A 27,292-nucleotide genomic window follows, 5' to 3' on the forward strand; every position below is an offset into this window, starting at 1 on the left:
ATTTTATTAGCACTAATCAAACTAGCACTATATAAAAGAGTCCGTTTAGTACAGGAGTACCCAGTTTTGTTGTACTTCATTTAAGCAGATAATCTATTTTGCAAAATTTTACTTTTATAACCTAAAGATTTGTAAAGGTCATCAAAGGTCAGAGCCATCTAGAGAGAGAAAGAGTGGAGGTAGTCAGAGGCAATGCCATAGCATTGCCTATAGTAAAGGCCATAAAGCTCCAATGTTTTATTATTTTTTTTTCCCCAAATACGCTTTAAATGGAAGGGGTCGTCGTTTAAACTTAAAAGGGGGCTAATTCATTTAGGAATTAAGCGATCTAGTGTCTTATTTAAGGGTCAAAAATTATTGGAAAGCAGCTAACCCCCCTCCCACGCCCACCATTTCCCCAATGCCCACCAATTTCTATGTAAACAATACCAAAACATATAATTTTTTTCACAAAAAAAACAAAGGCTTCTGCTGGTCAAAATCACACTAAGCAGATTGTCCCAGTGAAAAGTAACATGCCAGTAGTAGGTTTAAAGCCTAGTTTAATCAATTACCTATTTAATCACTTAATTTAATCATCTAATTTAATTTAATCAATTAATTTATTCAATTTAATCGATAATGCCAAAACATATAATTTTTTCACAAAAAAAACATTGGCTTCTGCTGGTCAAAATCACACTAAGCAGATTGTCCCAGTGAAAAGTAACATGCCAGTAGTAGGTTTAAAGCCTAATTTAATCAATTACCTATTTAATCATTCAATTTAATCATTTAATTTAATTAATCAATTAATTTAATCAATTTAATCGATAATGCCAAAACATATAATTTTTTCACAAAAAAAAACATTGGCTTCTGCTGGTCAAAATCACACTAAGCAGATTGTCCCAGTGAAAAGTAACATGCCAGTAGTAGGTTTAAAGCCTAATTTAATCAATTATCTATTTAGTCATTCAATTTAATCATTTAATTTAATTTAATCAATTAATTTAATCAATTTAATCGATTATGCCAAAACATATAATTTTTTCACAAAAAAAAACATTGGCTTCTGCTGGTCAAAATCACACTAAGCAGACTGTCCCAGTGAAAAGTAACATGCCAGTAGTAGGTTTAAATCCTAATTTAATCAATTATCTATTTAGTCATTCAATTTAATAATTTAATTTAATTTAATCAATTAATTTAATCAATTTAATCGATAATGCCAAAACATATAATTTTTTCACAAAAAAAACATTGGCTTCTGCTGGTCAAAATCACACTAAGCAGATTGTCCCAGTGAAAAGTAACATGCCAGTAGTAGGTTTAAAGCCTAATTTAATCAATTACCTATTTAATCACTTAATTTAATCATCTAATTTAATTTAATCAATTAATTTAATCAATTTAATCGATAATGCCAAAACATATAATTTTTTCACAAAAAAAACATTGGCTTCTGCTGGTCAAAATCACACTAAGCAGACTGTCCCAGTGAAAAGTAACATGCCAGTAGTAGGTTTAAAGCCTAATTTAATCAATTATCTATTTAGTCATTCAATTTAATCATTTAATTTAATTTAATCAATTAATTTAATCAATTTAATCGATAATGCCAAAACATATAATTTTTTCAAAAAAAAAAACATTGGCTTCTGCTGGTCAAAATCACACTAAGCAGATTGTCCCAGTGAAAGGTAGCATGCCAGTAGTAGGTTTAAAGCCTAATTTAATCAATTATCTATTTAATCATTTCATTTAATCATTTAATTAAATTTAATCAATTAATTTGATTAATTTAATCAATAATACCAAAAAACATAATTTTTTTCACAAAAAAAAACATAGGCTTCTGCTGGTCAAAATCACACTAAGCAGATTGTCCCAGTTAAAAGTAACATGCCGGTAGTAGATTTAAAGCCTAATCTAATCAATTACCTTAGATCTGGGGCAAAGCTCTTGCTTTGCTTGTATTAAGAGCCATAAGCCTTCAATGTATTGTCTTTGTTCCAGAGCCACTTCATATGGAAGGATGATGCAAGAAATATCAGAGGGGGGGCTCATTCGATTGGAAACCGAAAGTTCTAGTAATATCTTTAAGATTCAAAGGTGATCGGAGGAAAAACACTCGGATGATTTGCCCTTCTTTTCCAAACTCTCCCCCTTCCCTCCACTGACACACTATGAAAATTTGAAATAGCGATTTTGTTTGGGATTAAAGATTCAATCAATAGTCAAAGATTCAATAAATATAAGTCCGGGGATGACAAGACCCCCAAAACCACAAGGACCGAGGCCCTAAATAATATAAATACGTAATTGTATAAATATAAGTTTTATGATTGAAGGGGGGGGGGCTTTTACAATATCTAAAAAACAGACCGTGGTAATAAGCTGGAACTTTAAGGGAATGTCGAGAGGATGTCGAACTAAATTAAGACAATTTGTGTGTCCAGGTTATTAAACGGGCATTTTAGTAAAATCTCAAGAACAGCAAAGAGAATTAAGATGATAATTTCAGGGAATGATGAGGCTGAGGTTGAACAAAATCAAAAGATACTATATGCTTCCAGGTGGGCAAAATGGCTTATCCTTAGAAAAATTGACCTAGATAATAACACACTACGTACATGCGGGTTCTAAAAACAAAATATCAACGATATCCCGATACCCATCCAGAGTATGTTTCCCAGAATCCGGGTGTTCATAGACATTCAAAAATTTAAAATATTCTTTGCTTAATAAATGAAAAAAACTATTTCAATTAAGAAAAAGCAAAAACTAATTTAAGAATTTTAAATATTCGTTAGTCAGACAGAATCACAAATGAAAAAGTTCGCAGACTTGCCAACCAGCCTCTGATGACTGATATCGTTAGAGCTCGGAGGTGGAGATACTTGGGCCATTTTCTCCGCAAGCAGGACACTCAGATCCCAACAGCCACTTTACATTGGCACTCAAACGGAAGTCGACGACGGGGAGGATCTCAGACCACTTTGCAACAAACATACCAGCCTGACCTGCGCAGTATCCATGCATCCCTTCCACCTGATTGGGAAGACATATAAGCAGTTGCCCAATTCAGAAAAGATTGGCAAAGTCTCGTGGATGCTTTGGGTGCCTCTGGCCGCAAGGGCGGATCTAAGGTCAAAGGTAGGAAAATAATTTGAAAAAAAATCGACACAAGAGGTTTTCAAAGAAAAGTAAAGCGATATATGAAACCAAAGATGAGCGAAAGTGCGAATAGCATTCTTGTGTTTAGAAGTCAGAGGGGGGGCCAACTCCTCTTTGTGGTAGTTTCTGCTCGTTTTGGATTTTACTTTGGTCATTTATCGCAATTTCTGTTTGTTTTGAATTTCATTCATTTTTTTATGGTGATTTAAGGTCATTTTACGCTTGAAAATTACTTGACTTTATTTCTGCTTATCTTTGGTTTAATATATCTCTTTACTTTTCTTTGAAAAATTGATTGATGGAATTATTACTCAATCAGTTTCTGATCGCTTGTCATTGACAAGGTCTTTTTCATTTGTTAAGACAAAAATATTTTAAAATGTGTCATAATGCTTTGAGTGGATGTGTACGGGGAAAAATATTCAAATATATGAATTGAAAGTTTGTGTAAGCTATGGGGTTTCATAGGGCTAACGAGCTTCTTACCCCCCCCCCCCCTAATGCTAAAACCTTGAGAATAGACAAACTATCAACCATCCCCCTCTTCATGACCCAAAGTGTCAACACAATTCCTTTAAACGTTCCTGAGATATCGGAGATACACCCTTTTGACACCCTTAGCGATCTTTAGATTTATTTCAGCTTCCAACTCAATATACCCAAACAGTTTTAACTTAATACCCTTAGGCGTTCCTGAGATATTAATGATATGCCCTTTCGCTGAAATTACATGCACACAGCGTCTTTTGATTTAGTTTCGTATCCCGAGAAAAACAGCGTAGTGCACTTAGTTTACCTGAAATATTCCAAAGATGCCCAAACTCAATTTAGTGTGATTATTTATTTTAAATGCAGTTCGTTTTTGGTTTCATTTACTCTTTGATAGTAATTTCAGTCCGTTTTAATATTGAGTCAATACGCGTTTTTATTTCGGTTCGTCATAAACTTTGACATGGCTCTTTACTTTTATCTGAAAAACTTGTACAGAATGTTTTATTTAAGATTAATAAAATAAGAAAGGGATTCAACTATAGTTACCCTTGCAGCTGTTGGAGCATCACTTCCCATGTGTTTTAGAATTGGCAGTAGATGCTGTATCTTTGTTTCCACAGGACAAGATAAACTCTGAATTTTTTCAGCTATTTTGTCAAATAATTGTATGGCAAATACCCTGCAAAAAAGTATAAATGTATAAAAGTATAAAAGTATAAATGCAAAAGCAAGTTTTCTAGAAAACATTTTTTACGGGAGTACTAGTGAATAATTTCTTAATCAAGTAATTTGAAAAACCCCATTACAACTATTTCTTCTTGAAGTAGGTTTTCTTGTGATGCGTCGGCTTAATCCAGGAGTTCCGGAAGGAGAACTTTTTTCTCAAAGCTGGAATTCTTATAATTTTATTCTAACCAGAGAATTGTTGGGGGAGGAGGGGGCTGTGGGTTTCCAGAATTTGGATTATAACTTTTAAAATGTATATTTTTGTTACTATCGGTATTTTGTTAGCTTTTTATTTGGTTTGACAGGTTTTTATAAAATTTAAAGATAGTAATAAGTAAATGTTAGACAGAAGTAAACGCGAGGGTACTAATAGAAACAAAAAGATGTACCATTACTCAGCTGTTACTACATTGGTCCTTAGACAGATTTGATTTTTCATCCTAAAGTATACATTTATACTTTTTTGCAGGGTATTTGCCATACAATTATTTGACAAAATAGCTGACAGCTATTTTTTCAGCTATTTTGTCAAATAATTGTATGGCAAATACCCTGCAAAAAAGTATAAATGTATAAAAGTATAAAAGTATAAATGCAAAAGCAAGTTTTCTAGAAAACATTTTTTACGGGAGTACTAGTGAATAATTTCTTAATCAAGTAATTTGAAAAACCCCAGTACAACTATTTCTTTTTGAAGTAGGTTATCTTGTGATGCGTTGGATAATCCAGGAGTTCCGGAAGGAGAACTTTTTTCTCAAAGCTGGAATTCTTATAATTTTATTCTAACCAGAGAATTGTTGGGGGAAGAGGGGGCTGTGGGTTTCCAGAATTTGGATTTATAACTTTTAAAATGTATATTTTTGTTACTATCGGTATTTTGTTAGCTTTTTATTTGGTTTGACAGGTTTTTATAAAATTTAAAGATAGTAATAAGTAAATGTTAGACAGAAGTAAACGCGAGGGTACTAATAGAAACAAAAAGATGTACCATTACTCAGCTGTTACTACATTGGTCCTTAGACAGATTTGATTTTTCATCCTAAAGTATACATTTATACTTTTTTGCAGGGTATTTGCCATACAATTATTTGACAAAATAGCTGAAAAAATTCGGAGTTTATCTTGTCCATTGGAAACAAAGATACAGCATCTACTGCCAATTCTAAAACACATGGGACGTGATGCTCCAACAGCTGCAAGGGTAACTATAGTTGAATCCCTTTCTTATTTTATTAATCTTAAATAAAACATTCTGTACAAGTTTTTCAGATAAAAGTAAAGAGCCATGTCAAAGTTTATGACGAACCGAAATAAAAACGCGTATTGACTCAATATTAAAACGGACTGAAATTACTATCAAAGAGTAAATGAAACCAAAAACGAACTGCATTTAAAATAAATAATCACACTAAATTGAGTTTGGGCATCTTTGGAATATTTCAGGTAAACTAAGTGCATTACGCTGTTTTTCTCGGGATACGAAACTAAATCAAAAGACGCTGTGTGCATGTAATTTCAGCGAAAGGGCATATCATTAATATCTAAGGAACACCTAAGGGTATTAAGTTCAAACTGTGTGGGTATATTAAGTTGGAAGCTGAACTAAATCTAAAGATCGCTAAGGGTGTCAAAAGGGTGTATCTCCGATATCTCAGGAACGTTTAAAGGAATTGTGTTGACACTTTGGGTCATGAAGAGGGGGATGGTTGATAGTTTGTCTATTCTCAAGGTTTTAGCATTAGGGGGGGGGGGGGGTAAGAATCTCGTTAGCCCTATGAAACCCCATAGCTTACACAAACTTTCAATTCATATATTTGAATATTTTTCCCCGTACACATCCACTCAAAGCATTATGACACATTTTAAAATATTTTTGTCTTAACAAATGAAAAAGACCTTGTCAATGGCAAGCGATCAGAAACTGATTGAGTAATAATTCCATCAATCAATTTTTCAAAGAAAAGTAAAGAGACATATTAAACCAAAGATAAGCAGAAATAAAGTCAAATAATTTTCAAGCGTAAAATGACCTTAAATCACCATAAAAAAATGAATGAAATTCAAAACAAACAGAAATTGTAATAAATGACCAAAGTAAAATCCAAAACGAGCAGAAACTACCACAACGAGGAGTTGGCTCCCCCTCTGACTTCTAAACACAAGAATGCTTTTCGCACTTTCGCTCATCTTTGGTTTCATATATAGCTTTACTTTTCTTTGAAAACCTCTTGTGTCGATTTTTTTTCAAATTATTTTCCTACCTTTGACCTTAGATCCGCCTGTGCGGCCAGAGGCACCCAAAGCATCCACGAGACTTTGCCAATCTTTTCTGAATTGGGCAACTGCTTATATGTCTTCCCAATCAGGTGGAAGGGATGCATGGATACTGCGCAGGTCAGGCTGGTATGTTTGTTGCAAAGTGGTCTGAGGTCCTCCCCGTCGTCGACTTCCGTTTGAGTGCCAATGTAAAGTGGCTTTTGGGATCTGAGTGTCCTGCTTGCGGAGAAAATGGCCCAAGTATCTCCACCTCCGAGCTCTAACGATATCAGTCATCAGAGGCTGGTTGGCAAGTCTGCGGACTTTTTCATTTGTGATTCTGTCTGACTAATGAATATTTAAAATTCTTAAAATAGTTTCTGCTTTTTCTTTATTGAAATAGTTTTTTTCATTTATTAAGCAAAGAATACTTTAAATTTTTGGTTGTCTATGAACACCCGGATTCTGGGAAACATACTCTGGATGGGTATCGGGATATCGTTGATATTTTGTTTTTAGAACCCGCATGTACGTAGTGTGTTATTATCTAGGTCAATTTTTCTAAGGATACGCCATTTTGCAAACCTGGAAGCATATAGTATCTTTTGATTTTGTTCAACTTCAGCCTCATCATTCCCTGAAATTATCATCTTAATTCTCTTAGCTGTTCTTGAAATTTTACTAAAATGCCCGTTTAATAACCTGGACACACAAATTGTCTTAATTTAGTTCGACATCCTCTCAACATTCCCTGAAAGTTTCAGCTTATTACCACGGTCTGTTTTTGAGATATTGTAAATGCCCCTCCCCTTCAATCATAAAACTTATATTTATACAATTACGTATTTATATTATTTAGGGCCGCGGTCCTTGAGGTTTTGGGGTCTTGTCATCCCCGGACTTATATTTATTGAATATTTGACTATTGATTGAATCTTTAATCCCAAACAAAATCGCTATTTCAAATTTTGATCGTGTGTCAGTGGAGGGCAGGGGGAGAGTTTGGAGAAAAAGGGCAAATCATCCGAGTGTTTTTCCTCCGATCACCTTTGAATCTTAAAGATATTACTAGAACTTTCGGTTTCCAATCGAATGAGCCCCCCCTCCGATATTTCTTGCATCATCCTGGATTTGTATATAGGCAATGCTATGGCATTGCCTCTGACTACCTCCACTCTTTCTCTCTCTAGATGGCTCTGACCTTTGATGACCTTCACAAATCCTTAGGTTATAAAAGTAAAATTTTGCAAAATAGATTATCTGCTTAAATGAAGTACAACAAAACTGGGTACTCCTGTACTAAACGGACTTTTTTATATAGTGCTAAGTTTGATTAGTGCTAATAAAATAAAATAGGATGAATATATAATAGTTTAGAAACAAATTTGGGCTATATATCTGCACAATAGGGGGAGGGGGGGGGGGTTGGGTAAAGCAAAGCTTATATTAAATACATAACCTAACCTAGATACCTTCCCCCCCCTATACCCCCCAAAAAACAAAGTTTAATATTTTAAACACAATGAAAACCATGTTATCATATCCAACTCTATAGCAGTTAACATGTCAAAAATTTGACATTTAATGTAGCTCCTTACTTTCAGTTAAAAAACTTGTTTTTTAAAATTTAATTTGAAGATCATTTTTTTATAATACAGAAACAAGTTGAAAAACTTGTTTTTTTTTTAATTTAATCTTTGATCCTTTTTTTAAAAAATGCTGGGAAATCCGGTAACCCCTTCACAGTAATCTGCCTTCCCCCATGAAAACTTCCTCCATGGAAAGATGCTACCACATATCACCCGATCTTCCCCTCCCCACAACCAGAAAAAATTCCCCCCTGAAAATGTCTGTACACTTTCCAATACCTAATACCATACGTTAACATTGGGTAAATTTCATAGCTTTAAGCCCTCCCTACGGGGAATTTGCGGGATTAAGTCGTCCTAAAAGACATATTTATTATATTTTTGACAATGCTGAACAAAATGGATCTCTCAAAATTTTGATCGGGTGACTTTGGGAAAAAAATGAGCGTGGGAGGGGACCTAGTTGTCCTCCATTTTTGAAACTTAAAAAGGGCGCTAGAACTTTTAATTTCCGTTCGAACAGAAATTTCATCTCCTGTTATTGTAGGACCACTGGGTCGATACGATGCTAAATTTGTAGACGATATACAGCTAAATACAATTGATGAGTTATAAAATTGTAATATATTTATGAAATTATATGCCAGGAAAAATAAACAAAAAGTTCAGATTAACTTTACTTTCATTCACAGGGCAGGTTTACACACTGCGTTCATTTCAGAAAGAATGGAAGGGGGTTGAATGTAAGTGTAAATTAACAAAAAAGCTCAAAACATCGTAAAATAACGGTGGGAATACGTACAAATCTTGAGATATTGGGGACAGGGGGTGGAAACTGTCTACATGCCTGGTTTAAAAGGCTATGCTGGCAGTACTGAACACGGGGGCCGGGGTTTAACTTACGGACATTTTTAAAGAAACATACGAAGATTAATATGGAAGTGACCCCAAATGACCTTATAGCATTACAAAAAAGCCCCTTAAAGATACAAAAGTATGCCTAGTGGACGCGTCCTCGTTCGCAAGGGGCGGACTGACGGTCTCCATGGTTATCCGTTAGAGTAAGTCCACGGGAAGGATATTTTTTAAAATGTAAAAAGCAACTATTTTTAAACAAATTTTTTTTTTTTTTTTGCTAAATGACTCTCGAAATTTTGTTCTTACGTAACTTACGAATTAATTTACGTAACGAACTTTTATATTCGTATGTTTTTATTATGCATATTAGGGAGTTCACCCCTTTGTCAATAACTCGCCCTTTAAGCTAAAGTTCAAACTTTGTTTGAAACGCAAAACCCTGAATCACAGAGGTCGGTTAATTAGCATAGATAGCTCTTTTGAAAGTACTAAGAAAAACTTTAGCGCAAAGAGCGAGGTATTGACTAGGGGGCAAACCCCCACATATAAATAACGATTTCTGTTCCTTTTAAGTTTTTTTATGCTGCTCCTTACTTTCAGTTGAAAAAAACTTAATTTTTTCTATTTAATTTCTGATTGTTTTTCTAAAAAATGCTGGGAAATCCTTCACCCACTTCATAGAAATGTCCCTTCCCCCAAGGAAACATCCTCCATGGAAAGATCCTTCCCTGCAGCCCTTCCCCAGGGAATTGAGGCAGATTAAGTCATCCTCAAAGACATATTTATTAGATTTTCGACTATGTTGAACAGATTGCTAGAATCCTAACAGTTTTTAGTAAGAATTATCTTGTTTTTAATAGAAACTCAGTTGTCACTCAAATTGTTTCTAACAATATTTTACGAACACAGGCCTTAGGTTAGGCACACCAAAAATTGACAATCAGTGACAGATAATAAAAATTCAATAAATGACGCTAAAATAAATACTTGCAATGGATAATTGTTGTCAGAGTGAGTAACTGAAATTTGGGAAAATTGTTTTAATGCAAAAGTGCGTTTTCTAGAAAACATTTTTTACGGGAGTACTTTTGAATAATTTCTTAATCAAGTAATTTGAAAAACCCCATTACAACTATTTCTTCTTGAAGTAGGTTTTCTTGTGATGCTTCGGCTTAATCCAGGGGTTCCGGAAGGAGAACTTTTTTCTCAAAGCTGGAATTCTTATAATTTTATTCTAACCAGAGAATTGTTGGGGGAGGAGGGGGCTGTGGGTTTCCAGAATTTGGATTTATAACTTTTAAAATGTATATTTTTGTTACTATCGGTATTTTGTTAGCTTTTTATTTGGTTTGACAGGTTTTTATAAAATTTACAGATAGTAATAAGTAAATGTTAGACAGAAGTAAACGCGAGGGTACTAATAGAAACAAAAAGATGTACCATTACTCAGATGTGACTACACTGGTCCTTAGACAGATTTGATTTTTCATCCTAAAGTATTCATTTATACTTTTTTGCAGGTTATTTGCCATACAATTATTTGACAAAATAGCTTAAAAAATTCATAGTTTATCTTGTCCTGTGGAAACAAAGATACAGCTCCTGCCAATTCTAAAACACAAGGGAAGTGATGCTCCAATAGCTGCAATTGTAACTATAGTTGAATCCCTTTCTTATTTTATTATTCTTAAATAAAACTTTCTCTACGACAAGTTTTTCAGATAAAAGTAAAGATCCATGTCAAAGTTTATGACGAACCGAAATAAAAACGCGTATTGACTCAATATTAAAACGGACTGTAATTACTGTCAAAGAGTAAATGAAACCAAAAACGAACTGCATTTAAAATAAAAATCACACTAAATTGAGTTTGGGCATCTTTGGAATATTTCAGGAAAAGTGCATTACGTTGTTTTTCTCGGGATACGAAACTAAATCAAAAAACGCTGTGTGCATGTAATTTCAGCGAAAAGGCATATCATTAATATCTCAGGAACACCTAAGGGTATTAAGTTAAAACTGTTTGGGTATATTGAGTTGGAAGCTGAACTAAATCTAAAGATCGCTAAGGGTGTAAAAAGGGTGTATCTCCAATATCTCAGGAACGTTTAAAGGAATTGTGTTGACACTTTGGGTCATGAAGAGGAGGATGGTTGATAGTTTGTCTATACTCAAGGTTTTAGCATTAGGGGGGGGGGGTAAGAATTTATTTAGCCCTATAAAACCCCATAGCTTACACAAACTTTAAATTCATATATTTGAATATTTTTCCACGTACACATCCACCCAAAGCATTATGACACATTTTAAAATATTTTTGTCTTAACAAATGAAAAAGACCGTGTCAATGGCAAGCGATCAGATACTGATTAAGTAATAATTCCATCAATCAATTTTTCAAAGAAAAGTAAAGAAATATAGTAAACCAAAGAATAGCAGAAATAAAGTCAAATAATTTTCTAGCGTAAAATGATCTTAAATCACCATAAGAAAATGAATGAAATCCAAAACAAACAGAAATTGCAATAAATGACCAAAGTCAAACCCAAAACGAGCAGAAACTACCACAAAGAGGAGTTGGTCCCCCCCCCTGACTTCTAAACACAAGAATGCTATTTGCACTTTCGCTCATATTTGGTTTCATATATCGCTTTACTTTTCTTTAAAAACTTCATGTGTGGATTTTTTTTTCAAAATATTTTCCTACCTTTGACCTTAGTTCCGCCCGTGCGGCCAGGGGCACCCAAAGCATCCACGAGACTTCGCCCATCTTTTCTGAATTGGGCAGCTGCTTATATGTCTTCCAAATCAGGTGGAAGGGATGCATAGATACTGCGCAGGTCAGGCTTGTATGTTTGTTGCAAAGTGGTCTGAGATCCTCCTCGTCGTCGACGTCCGTTTGAGTGCCAATGTAGAGTGGCTTTTGGGATCTGAGTGTCCTGCTTGCGAAAAATGGCCCAAGCATCTCTACCTCCGAGCTCTAACGATATCAGTCATCAGAAGCTGGTTGGCAAGTCTGCGAACTTTTTCATTTGTGATTCTGTCTGACTAACGAATATTTAAAATTCTTAAATTAGTTTCTGCTTTTTCTTAATTGAAATAGTTTTTTTCATTTATTAAGCAAAGAATATTTTAAATTTTTGGTTGTCTATGAACACCCGGATTCTGGAAAACATACTCTGGATGGGTATCAGGATATCGTTGATATTTTGTTTTTAGAGCCCGCATGTACGTAGTGTGTTATTATCTAGGTCAATTTTGCTAAGGATACGTTATTTTGCCAACCTGGAAGCATACAGTATCTTTTGATTTTGTTCAACCTCAGCCTCATCATTCCCTGAAATTATCATCTTAATTCTCTTTGCTGTTCTTGAGATTTTACTAAAATGCCCGTTTAAGAACCTGGACACACACATTGTCTTTTAATTTATTTCGACATCCTCTCGACATTCCCTGAAAGTTACAGCTTATTACCACGGTCTGTTTTTGATATATTGTAAAAGCCCCCCGCCTTCCATAATAAAACGTATATTTATACAATTACGTATTTATATTATTTAGGGCCTCGGTTCTTGAGATTTTGGGGGTCTTGTCATCCCCGGACTTATATTTATTGAATATTTGACTATTGATTGAATCTAAAATCCCAAACAAAATCGATGTTTCAAATTTTTGATCGTGTGTCAGTGGAGGGCAGGGGGAGAGTTTGGAAAAGTAGGGCAAAGCACCCGAGTGTTTTTCCTCCGATCACCTTTGAATCTTAAAGATATTGCTAGAACTTTTGATTTCCAATTGAATGAGCCCCCCCTCTGATATTTCTTGCATCATCCTTCCATATGAAGTGGCTCTGGAACAAAGACAATACATTGAAGGCTTATGGCTCTTAATACAAGCAAAGCAAGAGCTTTGCCCCAGATCTAAGGTAATTGATTAAATTAGGCTTTAAACCTACTACTGGCACGTTACTTTTCACTGGAACAATCTGCTTAGTGTGATTTTGACCAGCAGAAGCCAATGTATTTTTGTGAAAAAATTATATGTTTTGGCATTATCGATTAAATTGATTAAATAAATTGATTAAATTAAATGATTAAATAGGTAATTGATTAAATTAGGCTTTAAACCTACTACTGGCATGTTACTTTTCACTGGAACAATCTGCTTAGTGTGATTTTGACCAGCAGAAGCCAATGTATTTTTGTGAAAAAATTATATGTTTTGGCATTATCGATTAAATTGATTAAATAAATTGATTAATATAAATGATTAAATAGGTAATTGATTAAATTAGGCTTTAAACCTACTACTGGCATGTTACTTTTCACTGGGACAGTCTGCTTAGTGTGATTTTGACCAGCAGAAGCCTATGTTTTTTTTTTTGTGAAAAAAAATTATATGTTTTGGTATTATTTACATAGAAATTGGTGGGCATTGGGGAACTGGTGGGCATGGAAGGGGTGTTAATTGCCTTCCAATCACTTTTGACCCTTAAAAAGGGCACTAGAACTCTTGATTTCCGATTGAATGAGCCCCCTTTGAAGTTTCTATGACAACCCCTTCCATATGAAGTGCCTCTGGGGAAAAAAAAAATAATAAAACATTGGAGCTTTATGGCCTTTACTATAGGCAATGCTATGGCATTGCCTCTGACTACCTCCACTCTTTCTCTCTCTAGATGGCTCTGACCTTTGATGACCTTTACAAATCTTTAGGTTGTAAAAGTAAAATTTTGCAAAATAGATTATCTGCTTAAATGAAGTACAACAAAACTGGGTACTCCTGTACTAAACGGACTTTTTTACATAGTGCTAAGTTTGATTAGTGCTAATAAAATAAAATAGGATGAACATATAATAGTTTAGACACAAATTTGAGCTATATATCTCCACAATAGGAGGGGGGGGGGTAAATCAACGCGCATATTAAATACATAACCTAACCTAGGTCCCTTCTCTCCCCCTCCCCTATACCCCCCAAAAAACAAAGTTTAATATTGTAAACACAATGAAAACCATATTATCATTGCCAACTCTATAGCAGTTAACATGTCAAAAATTTGACATTTAATGTAGCTCCTTACTTTCAGTTAAAAAACTTGTTTTTTAAAATTTAATTTAAAGATAATTTTTTACATAATGCTGAAACAAGTTGAAAAACTTGTTTTTTTCATTTAATCTTTGTTCCTTTTTTTTAAAAAATGCTGGGAAATCCGGTACCCCCTTCACAGTAATCTGCCTTCCCCCATGAAAACTTCCTCCATGGACAGATGCTCCCACATATCACCCGAACCCCCCCTCCACAAACCCAGAAAAAATTCCCCCCTGAAAATGGCTTTACACTTTCCAATACCCAATGCAATACGTTAACCTGGGGTAAAGTTCATAGTTTTAAGCCCTCCCTCCGGGGACCTAGGAGGATTAAGTCGTCCTAAAAGACATATTTATTATATTTTTGACCATGCTGAACAAAATGGATCTCTCAAAATTTTGATAGGGTCACTTTGGGAAAAAATAAGCGTGGGAGGGGACCTAGTTGTCCTCCATTTTTGAAACTTAAAAAGGGCACTAGAACTTTTAATTTCCGTTCGAACAGAAATTTCATCTCCTGATATTGTAGGACCACTGGGTCGATACGATCGATATACAGCTAAATTTGTAGACGATATACAGCTAAATACAATTGATGAGTTATAAAATTGTAATATATTTATGAAATTATATGCCAGGAAAAATAAACAAAAAGTTCAGATTAACTTTACTTTCATTCACAGGGCAGGTTTACACACTGCGTTCATTTCAGAAGGAATGGAAGGGGGTTGAATGTAAGTTTAAATTGACAAAAAAGCACAAAACATCGAAAAATAACGGTGCGAAAATCGTACAAATCTTGAGATATCGGAGACAGGGGGCGGAAACTGTCTACATGCCTGGTTTAAAAGGCTATACTGACAGTACTGAACACGGGGGCCGATGTTTAACATACGGACATACGAAGATTACTATGGAAGTGACCCCAAATGACCTTATAGCATTACAAAAAAGCCCCTTAAAGATACAAAAGTATGCCTAGTGGACGCGTCCTCGTTCGCAAGGGGCGGACTGACGGTCTCCATGGTTAGCCGTTAGAGTAAGTCCACGGGAAGGATATTTTGTAAAATGTAAAAATCAACTATTTTTAAACAAAATTTTTTTATTCCCCTCTCCCTCCCTTTGGAAAAATATAGCATTATTTTGGAAGACGTGTAAAAATGTAGCACTTTAGTGCTACTATTTCCTGATAACAAAAACAGGACCAGAGTCACCAATTGCCTAATGCACTGCTTGAATTCAAGTGTAATTTTCCTTCATTTTTCTGCTAGAAAAATCTTTAGCAAGCAGTGTGCTGTACGGTTGTCCAAATGTAAACACGCGTATGGTATATACACTTTTCATTATTCCGAGAAAATAGTCTTCACAGTTTCTCAAGTCCACCCATTGCGAAACACTAGACACAGGATTTAAGTGAAAAATATTAGGATTGGCTTCAAAAAGCATTCTATCCAATTAAGCAATTAAAATAAATGCCGAAGTTCGATGACACGGCTAAATGTCATGTACGCGTTTTCACCATTTACGTACTTCTGGTTCTTCTATGAATTAAAAAAAAAGATTTTTTTAACTGGAAGTAAGGAGTGGCATTAAAACTTAAAATGAACAGAAGCTATTCCGTATATTACAGGGTCTGTCCCCTCCTCACCGACTCGCTCTTTACGCTAATGTTTTTTATTGTTTTAAAAAATAAAGTTTTGAGTCAAAGTCAAAATTTAGCTTAAAGAGCGAGGCGTTAAGGATGGGACAGACTCATTCATATAAGGAATAATTTCTGTTCGTTTTAAGCTTTAATGTCACTCCTTACTTTTAGTTAAAAAACTGTTTTTTTTTAAATTAATTTCTGAATATTTTTGAATTAATGAAGTTTTGATTTTGGCTCACTGTACATGAAAAATCAAAGCGAGATTAGCACATTATTATTTTTTTTTTTTTTTTTTTTGCTAAATGCCTTTCCCGAAATTTTGTTCTTACGTAACTTACGAATTAATTTACGTAACGAACTTCTATATTCGTATGTTTTTATTACGCATATTAGGGAGTTCACCCCCTTGTCAATAACTCGCCCTTTAAGCTAAAGTTCAAACTTTGTTTGAAACGCAAAACCCTGAATCACAAAGGTCGGTTAATTAGAATAGATAGCTCTTTTGAAAGTAGTAAGACAAACTTTAGCGCTAAGAGCAAGGTATTGACTAGGGGGTGAACCCCCGCATATACATAACAATTCCTGTTCTTTTTAAGTTTTGATGTTGCTCCTTACTTTCAGTTGAAAAAAACTTAATTTTTTCTATTTAATTTCTGATTGTTTTTCTAAGAAATGCTGGGAAATCCTTCGCCCCCTTCATAGAAATGTCCCTTCCCCCAAGGAAACATCCTCCATAAACTAGAAAATAAAATTCTACTTCAGCTACTTTGGTCCATCTTGGAATCTGGCTAGGTTAGGAAACTGACATTTTCAGGAATGGGTCTACAGGCCAAAGTATGTCCTGGGAAGGGATATGTCCTGGATTTTGAACTACCTGCCTCCACTCCCGAGTAAGAAATTGTGGTGATTATTTTTCTTTTAATTTTAAGTTTGGAAAAACTGGTGAAACGGTGTTGCATCTTGTGCAACAGCAGCAGAAGCTTTTGCCAGTAAATCTGAGCAAGAATTTTTGGTGATTATTTTTCTTTTGATTTTAAGTTTGGAAAAACTGGTGAAATGGTGTTGCATCTTGTGCAACAGCAGCAGAAGCTTTTGCCAGTAAATCTGAGTAAGAATATGTGGTGATTATTTTTCTTTTAATTTTAAGTTTGGAAGAATTGGTGAAACGGTGTTGCATCTTGTGCAACAGCAGCAGAAGCTTTTGCCAGTAAATCTGAGTAAGAATTTGTGGTAATTATTTTTCTTTTAATTTTAAGTTTGGAAAAAGTGGTGAAACGGTGTTGCATCTTGTGCAACAGCAGCAGAAGCTTTTGCCAGTAAATCTGAGTAAGAATTTGGTGCTTATTTTTCTTTTAATTTTAAATTTGGAAAAAAGGGTGAAACGGTTTTGCATCTTGTATAATTAGTTACTGGGAAACGGTTAAGCGTTTACACTCAAATAGTGGAATGCTCATAAACAGAATAGATCCTGTCCTTCAAAATTTCTGCTGGTTGCTAATATTTTTCTATATTATGGTATGATTAGACGTAATGGTAAAACCGTTTTTAAGTCCTTATAAATTGCAGAAGAACTGATTTAGGGCCACTCTATAACGAAAAATACTTGAAATCAGAATAATGGCTGTCTTTAAAACGTATCTCTAAACTTATTTCATCTTATGGTAAGTTCAGTAATGCCTTTTAAAAGTGTTTTCAGGCCGTTAAAATAGGAAAGGAAAATGATTACTGATGCTGTTTTTACTGATGATTGACAATCGTGTAACCGCATGTCTTCATTCAAAGTTAAGTTTGTTGGGTATTTGTTTAATATACCCCTTACCTAATATTCTTCTAATATGTTTCTCTGATGCTCAATCCTAATGAAACATACCAAAGTAATATAAACATATAACACTATAGAAACAAGTTTGGGCTGTTTATTTTCAAATTGAGGGATGGGGTGGGGTTAAAGTATAGTGGGTCTGCATGCCTAATCTGTTAGGTTACAATTATTCTGCAACTTTAGTAAGAATTGTTTTCTAAGAATTATTTTCTAAAAAAATTTTCTAAAAAATTTTTCTAATAATTTTTTTCTAAAAAATTATTCTCATAAACATTTTATTAAAAAGTTACAGGAATTCAAGTTTTTTTTAACTCAAAAATCAAAGTCCGGAACTTGGGGATTTGAGGGTATCTTCTGAAAACGGAGCTGTTAAAAATATTGCTTGTTTATTTTTAACGTGAAAATGGGTAGCTTACTTTTAGAGCTCAAATGTGCTGCTGAAAAATGTGCCATTAAAAAGTTACTTGTATTTATAATATGGTACTATTTATTAGGGTATATTTGTTAGGGTTCTGAGAATAAAAATTTCAGGGAGCAAAAATTCCTGTATATTTAGTTTTGACCTGAAAACGTAAAGCGTGTGTTAGGAAAATGCTCTAGAAAGCGTACCATTCTAGAAAGAGCTCTAGAAAGCGTACTATTCTAGAAAATGCTCTAGAAAGTGTACTGTTCAACAGTTACAGGAATTCAAGGATTTTATTATGCAAAAGTAAAAGTTGGGAATTTCAGAGTGCTGGGGGTATCTGTTCAAAATTTCTGCTGACAAAAATGTTGAGTAGCCTACATTAATTTTGAGTCGAAATTTGATTCTTGATTTGTCGGAAATGATAAAGAAATTCTTCAGATTGCTAGAATCCTAACAGTTTTTAGTAAGAATTATCTTGTTTTTAATGAAAACACAGTTGCCACTCAAATTGTTTCTAACAATATTTTACGAACACAGGCCTTAGGTTGGGCACACCAAAAATTGACAATCAGTGACAGATAATAAAAATTCAATAAATGACGCTACAATAAATAATTGCAATGGATAATTGCTGCCTGAGGGAGTAACTGGAATTTGGGAAAATTGTTTTAAAGCAAAAGTAAGTTTTCTAGAAAACATTTTTTTTACGGGAGTACTAGTGAATAATTTCTTAATCAAGTAATTTGAAAAACCCCACTGCAATTTTTTCTTCTTGAAGTATTTTTTCTTGTGATGCTTTGGCTTAATCCAGGGGTTCCGGAAGGAGAACTTTTTTCTCAAAGCTGGAATTCTTATAATTTTATTCTAACCAGAGAATTGTTGGGGGAGGAGGGGGCTGTGGGTTTCCAGAATTTGGATTTATAACTTTTAAAATGTATATTTTTGTTACTATCGCTATTTTGTTAGCTTTTTATTTGGTTTGACAGTATTTATGAAATTTAAAGATAGTAATAAGTAAATGTTAGACAGAAGTAAACGCGAGGGTACTAATAGAAACAAAAAGATGTACCATTACTCAGCTGTGACTACATTGGTCCTTAGACAGATTTGATTTTTCATCCTAAAGTATTCATTTATACTTTTTTGCAGGGTATTTGCCATACAATTATTTGACAAAATAGCTGAAAAAATTCAGAGTTTATCTTGTCCTGTGGAAACAAAGATACAGCATCTACTGCCAATTCTAAAACACATGGGACGTGATGCTCCAACAGCTGCAAGGGTAACTATAGTTGAATCCCTTTCTTATTTTATTAATCTTAAATAAAACATTCTGTACAAGTTTTTCAGATAAAAGTAAAGAGCCATGTCAAAGTTTATGACGAACCGAAATAAAAACGCGTATTGACTCAATATTAAAACGGACTGAAATTACTATCAAAGAGTAAATGAAACCAAAAACGAACTGCATTTAAAATAAATAATCACACTAAATTGAGTTTGGGCATCTTTAGAATATTTCAGGTAAACTAAGTGCACTACGCTGCTTTTCTCGGGATACGAAACTAAATCAAAAGACGCTGTGTGCATGTAATTTCAGCGAAAGGGCATATCATTAATATCTAAGGAACACCTAAGGGTATTAAGTTCAAACTGTGTGGGTATATTGAGTTGGAAGCTGAAATAAATCTAAAGATCGCTAAGGGTGTCAAAAGGGTGTATCTCCGAAATCTCAAGAACGTTTAAAGGAATTGTGTTGACACTTTGGGTCATGAAGAGAGGAATGGTTGATAGTTTTTCTATTCTCAAGGTTTTAGCATTAGGGGGGGGGGGGGGGGTAAGAATCTCGTTAGCCCTATGAAACCCCATAGCTTACACAAACTTTCAATTCATATATTTGAATATTTTTCCCCGTACACATCCACTCAAAGCATTATGACACATTTTAAAATATTCTTGTCTTAACAAATGAAAAAGACCTTGTCAATGGCAAGCGATCAGGTAAAAAATGGAATTGTCAGTGAAAAACTCACAAATATAGCTCTTAATATGGCTTTTCAGTGTGTTTTCCAACGAAAATATGCAAAATACGATGAAAATACGTTGCAATGAATCTGGTTCATATCCTTCAATTAGGGAGGTCAAGGCTTGGCTAAAAAATGGAAATGTCAGTGAAAAAATAAAAAATATATCTCTTAATATGACTTTTAAGTGTTTTTTAAAAAAAAAATATGCAAAATACGATGAAAATACGTTCCCATGAATCTAGTTCATATCCTTCAATTAGGGAGGTCAAAGCTTGTCTAAAAAAATTAAATTTTCACTGAAAATCACACAAATATAGCTCTTAATATGGCTTTTCAGTTTGTTATACAACGAAAATATGAAAAATACCATGAAAATACGTTTCCATGAATCTAGTTCATATCCTTCAATTAGGGATGTCAAGGCTTGGCTAAAAAATGTAATTTTAAGTGAAAAAATAAAAATTATAGAACTTAATATTTCTTTTCAGTGTTTTTTAAAACGAATAGATGAAAAATACGATTAAAATACGTTACCATGAATATATTTCAAATCCTTCAATGAGCGAGGTCAGTGCTTGGCTAAAAAATGGAATTGTAAGTGAAAAACTAAGAAATATATCTCTAAATATGGCTTTTCAGTTTGTTTTCCAACGAAAATATGCAAAATACGATGAAAATACGTTCCCATGAATCTAGTTTCTATCCTTTAATTAGGGAGGTCAAGGCTTGGCTAAAAAATTGAGTTGTCAGTGAAGAACTCACAAATATAGCTCTTAATATGGCATTTCAGTGTGTTTTCCAACGAAAATACGCGAAATACGATGAAAATACGTTCCCATGATTCTAATTCATATCCTTCAATTAGCGAGGTCAAGGCTTTGCTAAAAAATGGAATTGTCAGTGAAAAAATTACAAATAAAGCTCTTAATATGGCTTTTCAGTGTATCTTCCAACGAAAATAAGCAAAATACGATGAAAATACGTTCCCATGAATCTAATTAAGATGCTTCAATCAGGAGGTCAAGGATTGGCTAAGAAATTAAATTGTAACTGAAAAAATCAACAATATAGCTGTAAATATGGCTTTTAAGTGTTTTTTACAACGAAAATATGCAAAATACGATGAAAATACGTTCCCATGAATCTAGTTTAAATCAATCAATTCGGTAGTTAATGGCTTGGATAAAAAAATGGAATTGTCAGTGAAAAACTCACAAATATAGATCTTAATATGGATTTTCAGCGTATTTTTCAACGAAAATATACAAAATACGATGAATATGCGTTTCCAGGGATATAATTTATTTTCTTCAAAAAGGGTTTACAAGAAATGGATAAAAAATGGAAATGAAATAGAAAAAAACAAAGATAAATCACTAACAATGGATTTTATTTCTTTTTATAAACGACAAAACCCAAAATACGATGAAATAACGGTCCCATGAGGCTAGTTCATATCCTTTAATTAGCGTGGTCATGGTTTGGCTTAAAAATGGAATTTTCAGTGAAAAAATCACAAATAGAGCTCTTAATATGGCTTTTCAGTGTGTTTTCCAACAAAAAAATGCAAAATACGATGAAAATACGTTCCCATGAATGTAGTTCATATCCTTCAATTAGGGAGTTAAAAGCTTTGCTAAAAAAATGGAAATTTAAGTTAAAAACTCACAAATATATATATTAATATGGCTTTTCAGTGTGGTTTCCAACGAAAATATGCAAAATACGTTCCCATGAATCTAGTTCATATCCTTCAATTAGGGAGGTCAAGGCTTGGCTAAAAAATGGAATTGTCAGTGAAAAACTCACAAATATATCTCTTAATATGGCTTTTCAGTGTGTTTTACTATGAAAATATACAAAATACAATTCAAATACAGTTCCATTATTATAGTTCATAGCATTCAATTTGGGTGGTCAATGCTTAGCTAAAAAAAAGGAAATATCACTGAAGACAACACAGATATATCGATTCTTAGGACTTTTCAGTGGGTCATACAACAAAATATGCAAAATACGATGAAAATACGTTCCCATGATTCTAATTCATATCCTTCAATTAGCGAGGTCAAGGCTTGGCTAAAAAAAGGGAATTGTCAGAGAAAAACTCACAAATATACCTCTTAAAATGGATTTTCAGTGTGTTTTTCAACGAAAATATGTAAAATACGATGAAAATACGTTTCCATGAATCAAGTTCATATCCTTCAATTAGGGAGGTCAAGGCTTGGCTAAAAAATGGCATTGTTAGTGAAAAATTCACAAATATAACTTATAATATGGCTTTTCAGTGTGTTTTCCAACGAAAATATGCAAAATACGATGAAAATACGTTCCCATGAATCTAGTTTATATCTTTCTAGTAGGGAGGTCAAGGCTTGGCTAAAAAATGGAATTGTAAGTGAAAAACTCAAAAATATATCTCTTAATATGGCTTCTTAGTGTGTTATACAACGAAAATATGCAAAATACCATGAAAATACGTTCCCATGAATCTAGTTCATATCATTTAATTAGGGAGGTCAAGGCATGGCTAAAAAAATGGAATTGTCAGTGAAAAACTCACAAATATACCTCTTAATATGGCTTTTCAGTGTGTGTTCCAACGAAAATATGAAAAATACGATGAAAATACGTTCCCATGGTTCTAATGCATATCATTAAATTAGGGAGTTTAAGGAGTTGCTAAAAAAATGAAATTTTTAGTAAAGAAATCAAAGAGAGATATATAAATATAACTTTTAAGTCGTTTATATAAAAAAAATACGCTAAATAAAATGAAAAAATATTCAAATGAAACCAGTTCCTATTCTTCAAGTACCAAGGACGAGGCGTGGCTAAACAAGTGGAATTGTCAGTGAAAAACTCACAAATATATCTCTTAATATGTATTTTAAGTGTTTATTACAACGAAAATATGCAAAATAAGATGAAAATACGTTCCCATGAATCTAGTTTATATCATTCAATGAGGGAGGTCAAGACTTTGCTAAAAAATGAACATTTCAGTTAAAAACTAAAAAGTAAAGCACTTATTAATGAATTTAAGTTTGTTTTAAAAAGAAATAATGAAAAATACTATGAAAATAAGTTCCCATTAATATAGTTCATATCCTTCAATTAGCGAGGTCAAGGCTTGGCTAAAAAAATAAAATAGTAAGTGAAAAAATCACAAATATAGCTCTTAATATGGCTTTTAAGTGTGTTTTACAACGAAATTATAAAAAATAAGATTAAAATACGTTACCATGAATCTCGTTCCTATCCGTCACTTAGGTAGGTCCAGTCTTGGCTAAAAATGGACAATTTAGTTATAAACTCTCAAATTTAGCTCTTAATATATCCATTAAGTGTGTTATACGAAATAATTATGTGGATTATAATGAAAATACGTTGCTATGAATCTATTTAAAATCTTCCAATTAGGGAGTACGAGACCTTGCTAAACAATGGAATTGTAAGTGAAAAACTCACAAATATATCTATTAATATGGCTTTTCAGTGTGTTTTACAACGAAAATATGCAAAATACGATGAAAATAAGTTCCCAGGATTCTATTTACTATCCTTCAATTAGGGATGTCAAGGCTTGGCTAAAAAAATGGAATTCTCAGTGAAAAACTCACAAATATGGCTGCTAAGATGGCTTTTCATTGTGTTTTCCCACGTAAATACGCAAAATACGATGAAAATAAGTTCCCATGAATCTAGTTCATATCCTTCAATTAGCGAGGTCAAGGTATGGCTAAAAAAATGGAATTGTCAGTGAAAAACTTACAAATATAGCTCTTAATATGGCTTTTCAGTGTTTTTTTCCAACGAAAATACGCAAAATACGATGAAAATACGTTCCCATGAATCTATTTTATATGCTTCAATTAGGGAGGTCAAGGCTTGGCTAAAAAATGGAATTTTCAGTGAAAAACTCACAAATATAGCTCTTAATATGGCTTTTCAGTTTGTTTTCCAACAAAAATATGCAAAATACGATGAAAATACGTTCCCATGAATCTGACACAGACACAGACGACACAGACACTGTATCTCTGTGTCGTCGTCTCTGTGACGACACAGAGACGACAGAGACACAGAGACGACACAGAGACACATTATCGTTTCTGTGTCTCTGTGAGACGACACAGAGACGACACAGAGACGAAACAGAGACTCAGAGAAGACACAGTTTGTCTCTGTTTCGTCGACACAGAGACGACAAAGAGACGACACAGAGTCTCTGTGTCTCGACGTCTGTGTCGTCTCTGTGTCGTCTCTGTGAGACGACACAGAGATGACAAAGAGACGACACAGAGACGACACAGAGTTGACACAGAGACGTCTGTGTCTCCGTGTCGTTTCTGTGTCGTCTCTGTGTCGTCTCTGTGTCGTCTCTGTGTCTGTGTCGTCTCTGTGTCGTCTCTGTGTCGTCTCTGTGTCGTCGATGACAGACGTCAAACGACACAGAGACGACACAGAGACGACACAGAGACGACACAGAGACGACATAGAGACGACACAGATACGTCTCTGTGTCATCTCTGTATCATCTCTGTGTCGTCACACAGAGACGACACAGAGACGAGACAGATACGTCTCTGTGTCGTCTCTGTGTCATCTCTGTGTCATCTCTGTGTCGTCTCTGTGTCGTCTGACGTCTGTCGTCGACGACACAGACACGACACAGAGACGACACAGAGACGACACAGAGACGATACAGACACAGAGATGACACAGAGACTCTGTGTCTCTTTCGCACAGAGACGACACAGAGACGACACAGAGTCTCTGTGTCGTCTCTGTGTCGTCTCTGTGTCAACTCTGTGTCGTCCCTGTGTCGACTCTGTGTCATCTCTGTGTCGTCTCTGTGTCGTCTCTGTGCCGTCTCTGTGTTTTCTCTGTTTCGTCTCTGTTTTGTCTCTGTGTCGTCACAGAGACGACACAGTGTCGTCTCTGTGTAACACAGAGACGACACAGAGACGACACAGAGACGACACAGAGACGACACAGACGTCGAGACACAGAGACGACACAGAGACGACACAGTGACGACACAGAGACAGTCGACACAGACACAGAGACAGAGAAACGACACAGAGACGACACAGAGTCTCTGTGTCGTCTCTGAGACGACGACACAGAGACGAGTCTGAGTGAGACAGAGACGACACAGAGACGACACAGAGACGACACAGAGACGACACAGAGACGACACAGAAACAACACAGAGACGACACAGAGACGACACAGAGACGACTCTGTGTCGTCTCAGAGACGTCTCAGTGTCGTCTCTGTGTCGTCTCTGTGTCGTCTCTGTGTCGTCTCTCTGTCTCTTTGTCGTCGTCTCAGGGACGACACAGAGACTCTGTGTCGTCTCTGTGTCGTCTCTGTGTCTCCCTGTCGTCTCTGTGTCGTCTCTGTGTCTCTGTGTTGACACAGAGACGACACAGAGACGACACAGAGACGACTCTGTGTCGTCGTCTGAGACGACACAGAGACGACAGAGACTCTGTTTCGTCTCTGTGTCGTCTCCACTGTGTCGTTTCTGTGTCGTCTCTGTGTCGTCTCTGTGTCGTCTCTGTGTCGTCTCTGTGTCGACTCTGTGTCGTCTCTGTGTCGTCTCTGTGTCGTCTCTGTATCGTCTCTGTGTCGTCTCTGTGTCGTCTCTGTGTCGACACAGAGACGACACAGAGACGACAAAGACGTCTCTGTGTCTCGACGTCTGTGTCGTCTCTGTGTCGTCTCTGTGTTGTCTCTGTGTCGACACAGAGACGACACAGAGACAACACAGAGACAACACAGAGTCGTCTCTGAGTCTCTGTGTCGACACAGAGACGTCGTCTCTGTGTCGTCGTCTCTGTGTCGAGACGACACAGAGTTGACACAGAGACGACACAGTGACGACACAGTGACGACACAGACTCAGACGACACAGAGTCGACACTGTGTCGTCTCTTTGATGACACAGATTTGTCTCTGTGTTGTCTGAGTCTGTGTCGTCTCTGTGTCGTCTCTGTATCGTCTCTGTGTCGTCACAAAAACGACACAGAGACGAGACAGAGACGACACAGAGACAACACAGAGTCTGTGTTGAGACTTAGAGACGACACAGAGAAGACAGAGAGACGAAACAGAGACGACATAGAGACGACACAAAGATGGCACATAGATGGCACAGAGCCGGCACAGACACGACAGAGAGACGTCCCTGAGACGACGCCGAGACTACAAAGATACGGCACCGAGACGGCACAGAGACGACACAGAGTCTCTGTGTCGTCTCTGAGACGACGACACAGAGACAGCGAGACGACACAGAGACGACACAGAGACGACACTGAGACGTCACTGTGACGACACAGTGTCGTCTCTGTGTCGTCTCTGTGTCGTCTCTGTGTCGTCTCTTTGTCACTCAGACTCGTCTCTGTGTCGTCGTCTCAGAGACGACACAGAGTCTCTGTGTCGTCTCTCTGTCTCTGTCTCTGTGTCGACTGTCTCTGTGTCGTCTCTGTTTCGTCTCTGTTTCGTCGTCTCAGAGACGACACAGAGACTCTCTGTCGTCTCTGTGTCGTCTCTCGGTCTCTGTGTCTGTGTCGACTGTCTCTGTGTCGTCGACACAGAGACGACACAGAGAAGTCTCTGTGTCGACACAGAGACGACACAGAGACGACACCGAGACGTCACAGAGAAGACACAGAGACGACACAGAGTCTCTGTGTCGTCTCTGAGACGACGACACAGAGACAGAGAGACGACACAGAGACGACACAGAGACGAAACAGAGACGACACTGAGACGCCTCTGAGACGTCACAGAGTCGTCTCTGTGTCGTCTCTGTGTCGTCTCTGTGTCGTCTCTGTGTCATCTCTGTGTCACTCAGACTCGTCTCTGTGTCGTCGTCTCAGAGACGACACAGAGACTCTGTGTCGTCTCTGTGTCGTCTCTCTGTCTCTGTGTCTGTGACGACTGTCTCTGTGTCGTGTCTGTGTCGTTTTTGTGTCGTCTCTGTGACGTCTGACAGAGACACAGTGTCTGTGTCGTCTGTGTCTGTGTCACAGTCTCTGTGTCGTTTCTGTGTCGTCGACGACAGACGACTAAGTGTCGTCTCTGTGTCGTCTCTGTGTTGTCGACGACAGACGACTCTGTGTCGTCTCTGTGTCGTCTCTGAGACGACACAGAGACGACACAGAAACGTCTCTGTGTCGTCTCTGTGTCTCGACATAGAGACGAC

The 27,292-nt window shown here is 35.8% G+C and overlaps 1 protein-coding gene across 1 annotated transcript in view; it reads right to left on the reverse strand.

Annotated features, from left to right (window-relative positions):
• The window catches only part of LOC148951699 (uncharacterized), a 95,689-nt gene extending 76,434 nt beyond the window's left edge, over positions 1–19,255 (reverse strand). The window contains exons 1-3 of the mRNA XM_089088669.1: positions 19,110–19,255; positions 6,639–6,981; positions 4,198–4,330 (exon numbers count right to left, since the gene is read on the reverse strand). Coding sequence (XP_088944795.1) covers positions 4,198–4,217 — 20 coding nt within the window. The 5' untranslated portion in view covers positions 4,218–4,330; positions 6,639–6,981; positions 19,110–19,255. The remainder of the gene's footprint in view (positions 1–4,197; positions 4,331–6,638; positions 6,982–19,109) is intronic.
• Between the last annotated feature and the right edge of the window lie 8,037 nt (positions 19,256–27,292).

Source organism: Artemia sp. Qi Xiang Cuo, chromosome 5, assembly GCF_049724085.1.
Source record: "Artemia sp. Qi Xiang Cuo chromosome 5, ASM4972408v1, whole genome shotgun sequence".
Taxonomy (NCBI): Eukaryota; Metazoa; Arthropoda; class Branchiopoda; order Anostraca; family Artemiidae; genus Artemia; species Artemia sp. Qi Xiang Cuo.